Source organism: Sciurus vulgaris, assembly GCF_902686455.1.
Source record: "Sciurus vulgaris genome assembly, chromosome: 15".
NCBI lineage: Eukaryota > Metazoa > Chordata > Mammalia > Rodentia > Sciuridae > Sciurus > Sciurus vulgaris.
Genome location: NC_136476.1, coordinates 83,818,964 through 83,831,716, shown reverse-complemented (window position 1 = coordinate 83,831,716; position 12,753 = coordinate 83,818,964). Strand labels below are relative to the sequence as shown.

At 41.9% G+C, this 12,753-nt stretch overlaps 1 protein-coding gene and 1 long non-coding RNA gene across 2 annotated transcripts in view; one reads left to right on the top strand and one right to left on the bottom strand.

Moving 5' to 3' along the window:
- GLE1 (GLE1 RNA export mediator) overlaps nucleotides 1-12,383 on the bottom strand; it is a 33,258-nt gene extending 20,875 nt beyond the window's left edge. The window contains exons 1-3 of the mRNA XM_079113439.1: nucleotides 12,190-12,383; nucleotides 4,752-4,973; nucleotides 117-227 (exon numbers count right to left, since the gene is read on the bottom strand). Of these exons, the coding sequence (XP_078969565.1) occupies nucleotides 117-227; nucleotides 4,752-4,973; nucleotides 12,190-12,288 (432 nt within the window). The 5' untranslated portion in view covers nucleotides 12,289-12,383. The remainder of the gene's footprint in view (nucleotides 1-116; nucleotides 228-4,751; nucleotides 4,974-12,189) is intronic.
- The window catches only part of LOC306645526, a 187,121-nt gene that overhangs the window by 74,346 nt on the left and 100,022 nt on the right, over nucleotides 1-12,753 (top strand). The window lies entirely within an intron of this gene.

Sequence of the window (12,753 nt, the reverse complement as noted above, 5' to 3'; positions counted from 1 at the left end):
CTTGAACTTGTGATCCTCCTGCCTCGGCTTCCCAGGTTGCTGTATAGTGGGCACTTCTAAACCATGGGGAACCATGCCAGAGGATCAGGCATGCCTAACTTCATGGGTTCACTTACTGTTCCTTTCATTCTGTGCACCAGTTCATACATCCGGATGCAGCCTTCCACTCTGATTCCACGAGAGGACTGAAGTGCCATAGATTCTGTATGATAGGACTCCCGTTTGCTCTGCACGGAAAGAAGGTGGAATAAGACCTGAGTTTTTAATCTTGTAAAGTTGGTGTTATCTCTTCTAGATTACATTCAAATTTATAAACGACCACCAATAACAATAAAAACACAATTTAGGTTAGAAACAGTGTGCTTTTCATGACATTGACCTTGTTCTGTTTTTTGTTTTTGTTTTAATTTACTGAAGTTTGTTGCTTTGGGTGGATTTTTGTTTTGTTTTGATTTAGTGTGCTTGCTTGTTTGCTCAGCAAAATTTACTCCTTTCTTCTGGTAAGTATGCATTTACCCTGGGGTGGTTTGGATAGAGCAACCCCAGCCACTCCCCAGCTTTCTCCCTCTTGGCCTGACAAGAAGGCACCTGACTGGACTGATAATCAAAGTGCTGTCTCCTCCTGTATCCTGTATCTACCTAAGCAAAGGGGTACACGACCCAAGAAAGGTCAGAGCCTATCTTTTTTTTTTTTTTTGGTACCAGGAAATAAAGCCAGGGGTGCTTAACCACTGAGCCACACTCCTGGCCCCCTTTTTTTTTTTTTTTTTTTTTGGTATTTTATTTAGAGACAGGGCCTCCCTGAGTTGCTTAGGGCCTCACTAAGTTGCTGAGGCTGGCTTTGAACTCTTGATCTTCCTGCCTCAGCCTCCTGAGATTATAGGCATGTGCCACCACACCCAGTCAGAGCCTATCTTTGACTTTTTCTGATGTAGAAAATTGGGAAGGTTCTCTCTGTCAGGAATACTAACCTAAGGTGTGAGTCTCAGGCTCCCATTAGCCAACATGCCAGCAAGTGTCTACTTGAAAAACAACCAAGAAGAATGAGGCAAAAAGGAAAGATGGAGAGGCAAAATCCTATTTATGGGTCACTAGATCAAAAAATAATGACAAGGGCTGGGGTAGTGGCTCAGTGGTGGAGCACTTGCCTCGCAAGTGTAGGGCACTGAGTCTGATACTCAGCACCATATAAATAAATAAAAGAAAGACACTGTGTCCATCTACAACTAAAAAAATTTTAAAAAATAAATAAATAATGACAAGCAGAGAAAGAACAGTACGTATCATCTAGATCTAATTTCAGATGCACTCCTAGACTTCCTGAACTAATTCCTCCCCCATCCATTGATTTACTTTAGTGGGTTTAAACTGAGTTTCTGTTAAACACCAAAAATTCCTAAATGATATAAACCACAGAAAGTCACAAAGCTACGCACAGGGAGGTCCCGTGCACTTATGATCCAGTCTCCCCTGATAGCATTGTCTTTCATAAGTACAAGACGACGCTGAAAGGAGTAAGGAACTGGCAGTGGTACGATCCACTGAGCTTATTCAGATTCCATCAGTATCACAGGCACTCGTACTTGTGTACAGTTTTTTGCACTCTATCACGTGTTGATTGGTGTAAACACTACCACACTCAAGATACTCAACTCATGGGCTGGATGGAGTGTAGCTTAGCAATAGTGCATCTGCCTAGGATGCACAAGGTCCTGGGTTAATCCCTAGCACTGAACAAAGAAAGATACAGCACTCTCTCCCCTCACCAAAGAGCTGCCTCAAACCACACCTACATTTGTAGCCATGTCACTTCCTCCCCCATCCCTAAACCCTCCAAGTTGATAATTTTGTTGGTTAGAGAATGTTAAACAAGACAGAAGGTGGCACATGCCTATAATCATAGTTACCTGGAAGGATGAGACAAGGGTATCACAAGCTTGAGGCCAGCCTTGGCAATTTAGTGAGACTCTGACTCAAATAAAAAATAAAAAGGGCTCGGGATATAGCTCAATGGCATAGTAACCCCTGGGATCAATCCCCAGTATCCCCCCACCCCCACATATTAAACAAGGCTGGGTGTGGTGGCACCTGCCTATAATCCCAGCTACTTGGAAGGCTGAGGAAAAAGAATTACAAATTTTGTTTCATTTTAGTACTGGGGATTAAACTCAGGGCACTTTACCAGTGAGCTCCATTCCTGGTTCTTTTTATTTTGAGACAGGGTGTCACTAAGTTTCTGAGGCTGTCCTCAAACTTGTGATCCTCCTACCTCAGTCTCCAGAATGGCTAGGATTACAGGGGTGTGCCACCAATCCCTGGCTGCAAGGCCCTGAGTTTAATTCACAGTACTGCGAAAAAGAAAAACGTAAGACTATTAAACAAATGGAATTATACAGAATATTAACTTTTGAGATACATTCTTCACACAATAAAATGTTCTTAAAATTCATCCAGGCTACTGCATATATCAATGATTCACTCTTTTTTATTGCTGACACTAAACAATCCCATAGTATGGATAAGCCACAGTTGGTTTAACATTCACCTGTTGTGGTAAGACATTTAGTTGTTTCCAATCTTTGCATATTATGAATAAAATTGCTAGGAACATATGGCTACAGATTTTTTTTGTGAATGTAAGTTTTTTTTTTTTTTTTTTGAGGTGCTGGGGATCAAACCTAGGGACTTGTGCTTGCAATGCAAGCACTTTACCAATACAGCTATCTCCCCAGCCCAATGAAAGTAAGTTTTGATGTCTCTGGGTAAGTGTCTAAGAATATAACTGTTGGTTGTATGGTTAAGAGCATGTTCAGTGTGTAAGTCAGCCTTTTGTAGCTGTGACAAAATACCAGAGAAAAACAATATAAAGGAGGAACAATTTATTTTGGCTCAGAGGTTTCTGCCCTTGGCCACCTGGTTGCATTGTTTCCAGGTCTATGGTGAGGCATAGAGGGTGTGGTGGACAAAGGTGCTCACCTCATGGTGGCCAGAAAGAAGAGGGAAGGAGGGAGGGAGGGAGAGGGAGAGAGAGAAGGGAGAGAGGGAGAGGGAGAGAGAGAAGGGAGAGAGGGAGAGAGGGAGAGAGAGATGGGGAGAGATGGGGAGAGAGAGGGAGAGAGAGGGAGAACGTGCACAGACGCGCACAAGGGAACCAGGGTCATGAAATGCCCTTTATGTGCATATTCCCAGTGACCAATTCCCTACAACTAGGCCCCATCTCCTACAACTTCCACCATCTCCCAATAAAGTCATCAGCTATGAACCATAAATGGATTAATCCACTGATGAGGTCATGCCCACATGACCATTGATGTGCTAGGGAACAAGCCCTCAGCCTTGGCTGAGTGTGATGGTGTACACCTGTAATCCCAGCAGCTTGGGAAGCTGAGGCAGGAGGATCACGAGTTCAAAGCCAGCCTCAGTAATGTAGCAAGGCCCTAAGCAACTCAGTGAGACCCTGTCTCAAAATTATAAACCAAAAAGTTGAGTTGGTGGGGAGGGCTGGGGATGTGGTTCAGTGGGTGAGTGCCCCTGGGTTCAATCCCCAATACCAAAAACAAAACAAAGCAAAAAAAAACCCAAACATGAGTCTTTGGGGCACATTCCAGATCCAATCCATACCCCTCAGTTTTATAAAAAATTGCTAACCTCTTTTTTTAGGTACAGAACCATTCTGTATTTCCACCCAACATGTATGAATGATCCAGACTCTCCACATCCTCACCAACAATTTGATGCTATCACTATTTTTCCAGATGTGCAAATATTATCTCATTGTGGTTTTAATTTACCTTTCACTAATAGCTAATAACGTTGAACACATTTTCACATGTGTATTTGCCATCTATACTGTCTTAGGTAATGTCTGGTTATAACACGTGCCTATTTTTTTATTTAGAGAGGTTTTTATATATGCTAAACAGAACATCAGCACACAGGTAGTTTGCAACTGTTTTCTCACAGTACTTACCCTCTTCACAGAGTCTCTTGCAGAACAAAAATTGCCATTTTAATGAAGTCCAATTTATCAATTTTCCTTTATGAATTATACTTTATATTTTATTTCTAAAAGGTGTACAGTTTTATCTTTAAGTCAGTGATCATTTTGAGTTAATAGTGACAAAAGATATGAGGTTTATGTGAAGGTTTTTTTTAGTGTATGACATTCAGTTGCTAAAAATATATATGTGTTGGTATTGAGTATTGAACCCAGGAGCATTTAACCACTGAGTTACAACAGCAGTCCCCCTCCTTTTTTTTTTTTTTTTTGAGACAGGTGCTCCCTAAGTTGCTTAGGACCTTGCTAAGTTGCTAAGCCTAGCTTTGAATTTGTGATTCTCCTGCCTCAGCCTCCTGAGCTGCTGGGATTATAGGCATGTGCCACCACACCTGGCCTGCTAGAAATATTTTTAAAAGAACCTGGCATGATGGTGCATGCTTGTAATCCCAGCCCGGGAGGCCAAGACAGAATGATTCCAAGTCTGAGGCCAGCCTCAGCAACTTAGCAAGACCCTGCCTCAAAATAAAAAATAAAGGGCTAGGAATGTAGTTCAGTGGTAGAATGCCTGTGGGTTCAATCCCTAGTACCACAAAAAAGGAAAGAAATAAAGATTTTAAAAGACTAATTTTTTTAAATGAAGTACTAGATACAAACTAAAAAATACATTTTTTATGTAGAAGAGTCATGTGGTTCTTAACCACTCCAATGCAGTTGCCACCAAGTGTTCTGTCTTCAACAAATCACATTATACCTGGGCTCCATTTGGTGTTGCAGGTGATGCTGGTGAGAGGGCAGAGCTTCCGATGGGAGATTTGGGAACTCCTGAGGGTTGGTCTAGGGCAGAAGCAGATCCAGAGGATGGTGAAGTCTCAGAGGGAACAAGGTTGTCTTGCTTGTACGGTAGGATGTGATCTACCACCCATCCAGAGTAAGAAGACAGCTTGGGAAGAGACATGCATTCTTCTAAAACATCCTGGAAAGAAGCAGCCCAGGTTAAGCCCAACTTGATCCACTGATCCAAGCAAAATCTACTACATGCCTGACTGAACACTAGGGCCCAAATAAAAAAATACCAAAGACCCAAAGTAACTGCATTAACAATCAGGGATGAAAAGTATAGTTCCTTGATAATGACCTTGACAACTATTCTTCCAAAGAAAATATGACTATAATAACTCAAACTGCAAAAAAAAGGCATACTGTGCAAATATTGTCATTAAACTAATCTAAGCCGGTACAGTGGCACATTCCTGTAATCCCAGCAGCTCAGGAGGCTGAGGCAAGAGGTTTGAAAGTTCAAAGTGAGCTTCATCAACTGAGCAAGCTACTAAGCAACTTAGCAAGACCCTGGCTCTAAATTAAATACAAAGTAGGGCTGAGGATGGGACTCAGTGGTCAAGTGCCCCTGAGTTCAATCCTAAGTCCCTGCCCACTCCCCAAAACACCTAAAACACTGGAATGGAATAGAACATGAGAGGAATTTTGAAGCAAACTTTCATAAACAAAATCCGTGGAATATTAGTCACTTTAAAATACTGGTTGAGCTAGGAGCGGTAGTGCATACCTAATACCAGCAACTGGCAGGGGCAGGGGCCTAAGGCAGGAGGATCTTAAGTTCAAAGCCAGCTTCAGCAATTTGGCAAGTACCTAAGCAATTTAGTGAGACTCTGTCAAAATAAAACATAAAAAGGGCTGCGGATATGGCTCAGTGGTTAAGCACCTGTGGATTCAATTCCTGGTACCAAAATAAAATAAAATACTGCTTGAGCTGGGCATGGTAGCACACGTCTGTAAACTCAGTTACTCAGGAGGCTGAGGAAGGAGGATCTCAAGTTTGAGCCAGACTTGACAACTTGGCAAAACCCTCTCTCAAAACAAAATCAAGGGGCTGGGGCCGTAGCTCAGTGGCAGAGCACTTGCCTAGCACGCGTGAGGTACTGGGTTTGATCCTAGGCGCCACATAAAAATAAAACAAATAAAAAAAGACATATTATCGATCTACAACTACAAAAATTTAAAAAAATTTTTAAAAAACGCTATTGTATACATGAACCTTAAAATCCTTACTCTTAGTCAAAGAAGTCAGTCACACAAAATATCATATGATTTTGTTTATATGAAATGTCCAAAGTAGGCAAATATAAGGATAGAAAACAGTGCCTAAGGCTGGGAATGGGGAAGATTAGGGATGACAGCTAAAGGGTGCAGGGTTCATTTGGGGATAATGAAAATGTTCTAAAATTGTAGAACTGCACACTTTAAATGAATTAATTCTATGGTATATGAATTATATTCCAATACAGTTGTTTAAAGAAATGATCGCAAAAACTTCTAGACCTCATCAATGAATTCAGCAAAATAGCAGGCTATAAAATCAACAAGCATAAATCTAAAGCATTTTATACGGCAAGCGACGAAACATCTGAAAGGGAAATGAGGAAAACAACTCCATTTACAATAGCCTCAAAAAAAAAAAAAAAACTTGGGAATCAATCTAACCAAAGAGATAAAAGATCTCTACAATGAAAACTACAAAACATTGAAGAAAAGAAATTGAGGAAGACCTTAGAAGATGGAAAGATCTCCCATGTTCTCGGATAGGCAGAATTAATATTGTCAAAATGGCCATACTAACCAAAAGTGCTATACAGATTACAATGCAATTCCAATTAAAAATCACCAATGATGTACCATTACAGAAATAGAGCAAGCAATCATGAAATTCATCTGAGAATAAGAAACCCAGAATAGATAAAGCAATCCTTAGCAGGAAGATTGAAGCAGGGGGTATCACAATACCAGAACTTTGAATATATTACAAAGCAATAGTAACAAAAATGGCATGGTATTGGTACCAAAATAGACGGTAGAACCAATGGTACAGAATAGAGGACAAGGACAACAAACCAAAATAAATACAATTTTCTCATACTGACAAAGGTGCCAAAAATATGCAATGGAGAAAAGATAGGCCTCTTCAACAAATGGTGCTGGGAAAACTGGAAACCCGTATGCAGCAGAATGAAACTAAACCCCTAATCTCTCACCCTGCACAAACTCACTCAAAATGGATCAAGAACCTTGGAATCAGAACCAGAGACCCTTCATCTTATAGAAGAAAAAGTCCAAATCTTCAACATGTCGGCTTAGGATCAGACTTTCTACAGGACTCCCATAGCAACAAGAAATAAAAGCAAGAATCAATAACTGGGATAGATTCAAACTAAAATGCTTTCTCTCAGCAAAGGAAACTATCAGCAATGTGAAGAGAGAACCTAAGAGTGGGAGAAAATCTTTGCCACTCATAACTTCAGATAGAGCACTAAATCTCCAGAATCTATAAAAGAACTCAAAAAACTCTACCCAAGAAAACAAATAATCCAATCAACAAATGGGCTAAGGAAATGAACAGACACGTGCACAGAAGAAGATCTACAAGCAATCAACAGATATATGAAAAAAATGACTCAACATCTCTAGTAATAGAGAAATGCAAATCAAAACTACACTAAGATTCCATCTCACCCCAATTAGAATGGTGATTATCAAGAATATAACCAACAATAAGGTGTTGGAGAGGATGTGGGGAAAAAGGTACACTCATACATAGCTGTGTGGGGGCTGCAAATTAGTGCAGCCACTCTGGAAAGCAGTGTGGAAATTCCTCAGAAAGCTTGGAATGGAACCATTTGACCCAGCTATCCCACTCCTCGGCCTATACCCAAAGGACTTAAAATCAGCATACAGAGATACAGCCACATCAATGTTCATAGCTGCCCAATTCACAATAGCCCAGACTATGGAACCAACCCTAGATGTCCTTCAATTGATGATGGATAAAAATATATATATAATATATAATGGAATATTACTCAGCCATAAAGAATAATAAAATTATGGCATTTGCAGGCAAATGGATGAAATTGGAGAATATCATGCTAAGTGAGATAAGCCAATCACAAAAAAAACAAAGGACAAATGATCTCACTGATAAGCGGATGATGACACATAATGCGGGGTGGAAGGGGGGCAAGAATGGAGGAAGGAGGGACTGTATAGAGGGAAAAGAGGGGTGGGAGGGGTGGGAGGTAAGGAAAAAATAACAATGAATTAAACATCATTACCCTATGTAAATGTATCATTACACAAATGGTATGCCTTTACTTCATGTACAAACAGAAACAACATGTATCCCATTTGTTTACAATAAAAAATAAATTAAAAAAAGAAATGATTGCTCTTGTTCCAAGTGTACATAAAGAAAACTTTCTTTTGTCACCTTCTATTTATTACTGCTGCTTTTAAAAAATATTGTAAATTGTTTTCCTTATTGCTAATCTTTTTTTTTTTTTTTTGATTCTTCAGCTAAAACAGCAGAAGGGATGATTTATTGTACACGCGTTACACTGGCCACAAGTGAGAAACGAGAATTAGTCCAGAATGCCAAAGGTCCCGGGTTAAGGACCAATAGGGGCTGTTATGCGCAAGGTGGGTCTTCTCTCAGTGGTGGTCTTGGCGACGGGAGGGCGATGTAAGTTCTAAATCCACCGAGACAAAATCTCTGGTGTTGAACTGTGGGCTCAAGGGATCCTCCTGCCTCAGCCTCCCAACTAGCTGGGAATACAGGTGCGTGCCACCAAGCCCAGCTACCTATATAACTTGTTTTGTGGTGCTGAGAATTGAATCCAAACCTTTGTACGCACTAGGAAAGCTCTACCACTGAGCAAAATTCTCAGTCCTTTCTAAACAACTTCATTTCTTATTTATTTATTTATTGTGGTATTGGTGATTGAACCGAGGGCTTCTGAATGCTAGGCAAGTGCTCTACTGAGCTATGTCTCCGGCCCTTTTTAAATTTTATTTTGAGTCAAAGTCTCACTAAGTTGCCCAAGTTGGACTCAAACCTGTGATCTTCCTACTTCAGCCTCTAGAGTAGCTGAGATTAGTGGGTTTAAACCATGGTACCTGGTTTTGAAAACTATTTTCTATTTATTCTGGAGTTCAGAGAATGAATAATTTTATGGTTTTATTTGTATAAGTGTAAGTGTGTGTGTGTGTATATACATATATATGTATGCATATGTATATATTTATGTATTTATATTTGCAATACTGGGATTGAGCCCAGGCACACTCTACCACTGAATTATATCCCCAGTCCTTAATTTTTTTTTAAATTTTATTTTATCCAAGCTGGCTTTGAACTTGTGATCCTCCTGCCTCAGCCTCCGGAGTAGCTGGGATTATACCACAACTGGCATTCCCAGTCCTTTGGTTGTTTTATTTTGAAACAGGGTCTTTCGTCAAATTTTGCCAAGGCTGGCCTCAAACTTGCAATCTGCCTGGTCAATCTCCTGAGCAGCTAGAATTATAGGCATTTACCATCTTGTCTGGCATAACTCTATAGTTTTAAAAACTGGAGATACTGCTGGGTACAGAAGCACACCTGTAATCCCAGGAACTCAGGAGCTGAGGTAGGAGAGTTGCAAGTTAGCGAGCAACTAACTTAGCGAGCAACTTAGCGAGACCCTGCCTCAAAATAAAAAGAAATTTTTAAAAAAGGCTAAGGATCTGGGCACAGTGGTGCACACCTGTAATCTCAGCACCTTGATAGGCTGAGGCAGGTGGATCACAATTTAGATAGAGGTCAGCCTCAGCTACTTAGCAAGGCCCTCAGTAACTTAAGGCCCTGTCTCAAAATAAAACAAAAAAAGGACTAGGGATATAGCTCAGTGGTAAAGTGCCCCTGGGTTCAATCCTATAGTACTAAACAGAAAGAGCGAGGGATAGGGAATATCATGAATTGTTTGTGTGTATTGAAATAGATATAGATGGGTATGTGCATGTTCACAAAATTCTCTAGTAGAGGTAATAGCACATCTAATGCTAGAGTTTGTCTTCTAACTACAATTTTACACTAAAGGAAAACAAGTGTCCTTGCAGAAAAGGCAGGTTCCAGGGCTACAGCTGGAAAAATACAAGATGAGAATGGAAAATCTTGTTGAACAAGAAAATAAGGAAATACTAAAAGAATAAAGAGTTCCTTTTTTCCCTCTTCCCTTCACATGGAGGATTTAGAAGACAGGAACCAAGGATTTGGGAAGGAGAGTGAATGGGGATCGGGAATGTGCATAAGAGGACATCAGAAGAAACAACCAGACTGGCTAAGATACAGGTACAATGAACTAAGTAAGTAAATAGTATGTTGAGAATAAGAGGAACCAGACTTCTCACTGCTATATAACATATTTACAAACATGAATGAGCAAAGCTAGAAAGAACCCTGAGGTACTGAAAGTGGAGGTTATTGGTATGAACTCATGGTTGTAATATATATGGACACGCAAACAGAGAAATGATTATAAACTAGGCTCAGTGGTGCACACCTGTAATCCCAGCAACTGGGGAGGCTGAGTCAAATGTATAGTAACCTAGCAAGCCCTGCAGCAGAATGAAAAGGAAAAAGGGCTGGGATATAGTTCAGTGGTAGAATGCCCCCGATTTCAATCCCCAGTACCAGAGAGAGAGAGAGAGAGAGAGAGAGAGAGAGAGAGAGAGAGAATATTATAGGTAATATATGTAAGAGTTACTTCCTAGCTCCTAGAAGCAATGGTACCCAAGCAACACAGAGCATACTTGAGCTGCCCAATCTTTGATTCATAAATATCACCCTCCACTTCAAAGGAATCAAGCTTATCAGGCCTATAATCCCAGTTACTTGGGAATTGGAGGCAAGAGCACTCTAAGTTCAAGGCCAGAATAGTCAAGTTAGCAAGACTGTCTCAAAATTAAAAAATAAATAAATAAAAAGGGCTGAGAATGTAGCTCAGTGGTAGGTACTTAGCATATGTGAGACCCTAGGTTCCATCCCTAGTACCACCAAAAAAAAAAAAAATTGGAGAAACTACTCAGTCCAGGAACAGGGAAAATACACCTTATGACCGGGACACTTTATTGTGTCAAAAGAAATGAAAACATATCAAAGGAACACAAGAGGTGACGAAGAGGCTCCTGGGTGTAGCTCAGTTCTAGAGCACTTGCCTAACCCGTACAAAACAATGGGTTGGATCCCAAGCAGGGATTGGTGGAGAGGGAGGCTTCCATTGACCAAATCTGAGACATTTAAAACAAAATAAATAAAAGAATAATGATACTAATAGATTACAACTCGTTGAATAAAACAGGAACCCATGAGTCCATACTGATATAAATAATCAGGGGAGAAGAGAAAGCTCTTCTTTACAGTAAAATGCCAACTAAAAAATAGAGGGAGCAGAGGAGATAACAAAAACACCATTTGGCAACCTCGGAGAGGTAACTGATTCAGGCGGAAAACATCAATAAATGCTCAGGTTGGAGAGCGGAGGTTTAATGAGGAAAAGAGATATTGGTGTAATCTCTGGAAAATGTCCCTGCAAAATACTAATCAACTATAAAAGGGAAAATGATGAATTAGGTGGAGAGACTCAGCAGATACCAACGTGAACAGGTGATCAAGGTGAGCTTCATCAGTCTCGGGGGGATTACATCTGTGGATCTGCTCACATGACTTACCGAGAACACAGCGTCATTTCTGTGGCATTCCCGTCCAGAACGCACAACCTCGGCCTGCTGGTTTGAAAACCCCAGACTGGAAATCAACCTACACAATGTAAGGTCTACATTCTTTGAAACTGTCCGAGACATCAAAGGCAGGGGCGGAAGTATGAGACAGGACGACAACCTACCTCTAGGTAGGTTACGGGCCACTGGTGAACAGGGGTCTGCCTTAACCGGCTCCACCTCCCCGACTAACTTAACAGATCCGCCCTATGGCCTCTAGACATTCGGTCGTTTCGCTGGCAGCAAGTGAATCAGTGGCCATGTGATTCAGTCTCCGCTACCCCTGGAGCTCCCGGCACGGGAAAATTAACCGAGGCGGAGAGGCCCGGGTTGCTTTGACAACAGGAGGAGGCAGCTAACTTTGGCTGGGATGGCAATGACGCCTCAGACCGAAGAGCACCTCTGAAGTGAGGCAGCCCCTCGAGCACCCAGAATAGGCGTGAGGGACACGCAGCCACAGCCGTCAAGAAATGCACGCAGGATGCTAGAACGCCCGGGTTCCCCGCGCAGGGCGTGCCCAGCGCCGAGGAAGAGCAGGGCCCCGTCGCCGGCGTCGGCAGGGCCTACTCTTCGCGGCCGCCGCTCACCTCGCCCCGCAGCAACCAGTCCCGATGGTAGCAGAGGCGACCTTTGCTGGAATTGCGCAGCGCCTGCAGGGTCTCCCAGCAGCGACCCTCCGACGGCATGGCCAGTCCTGCAGCAGCTTCTGAGGCGCCCCTGGTGTCAAAACAAGCACTCGAATCAGCCTCCTGGAAAGGGCGCCGACTTCCGCTTCCGGGGCGCGCACGCTGCGCAGGCAACGTAACCCCGCCCCTAACAGCCCAAGCCACGCCCCCAGGACGCATGTGCAGTGTTGGGTTGTCAGGGGTCCCAAGTGCAGAGACAAATGAGGCTTTGCGCAAAATCCTGCGCCCTTAGCAAGGATTTGGAGAAACTGGAACACTCTCACACTGCTCGTGGGAAAGTAATCTGCGGCATCGTACGTGGATCACAGTATGAAGTTCCTTAAATGGCTAAGTAGAGGTAAATTTCTCCCACGTATAAAGCAGAAAAATGAATCATACCCACGCGAAAAATTTATATAAATGTTCATAGCAGCCGTAGTAATAATGCAAGCAACCAAAGCATTCATCAGTTGGTGACTGGATAAA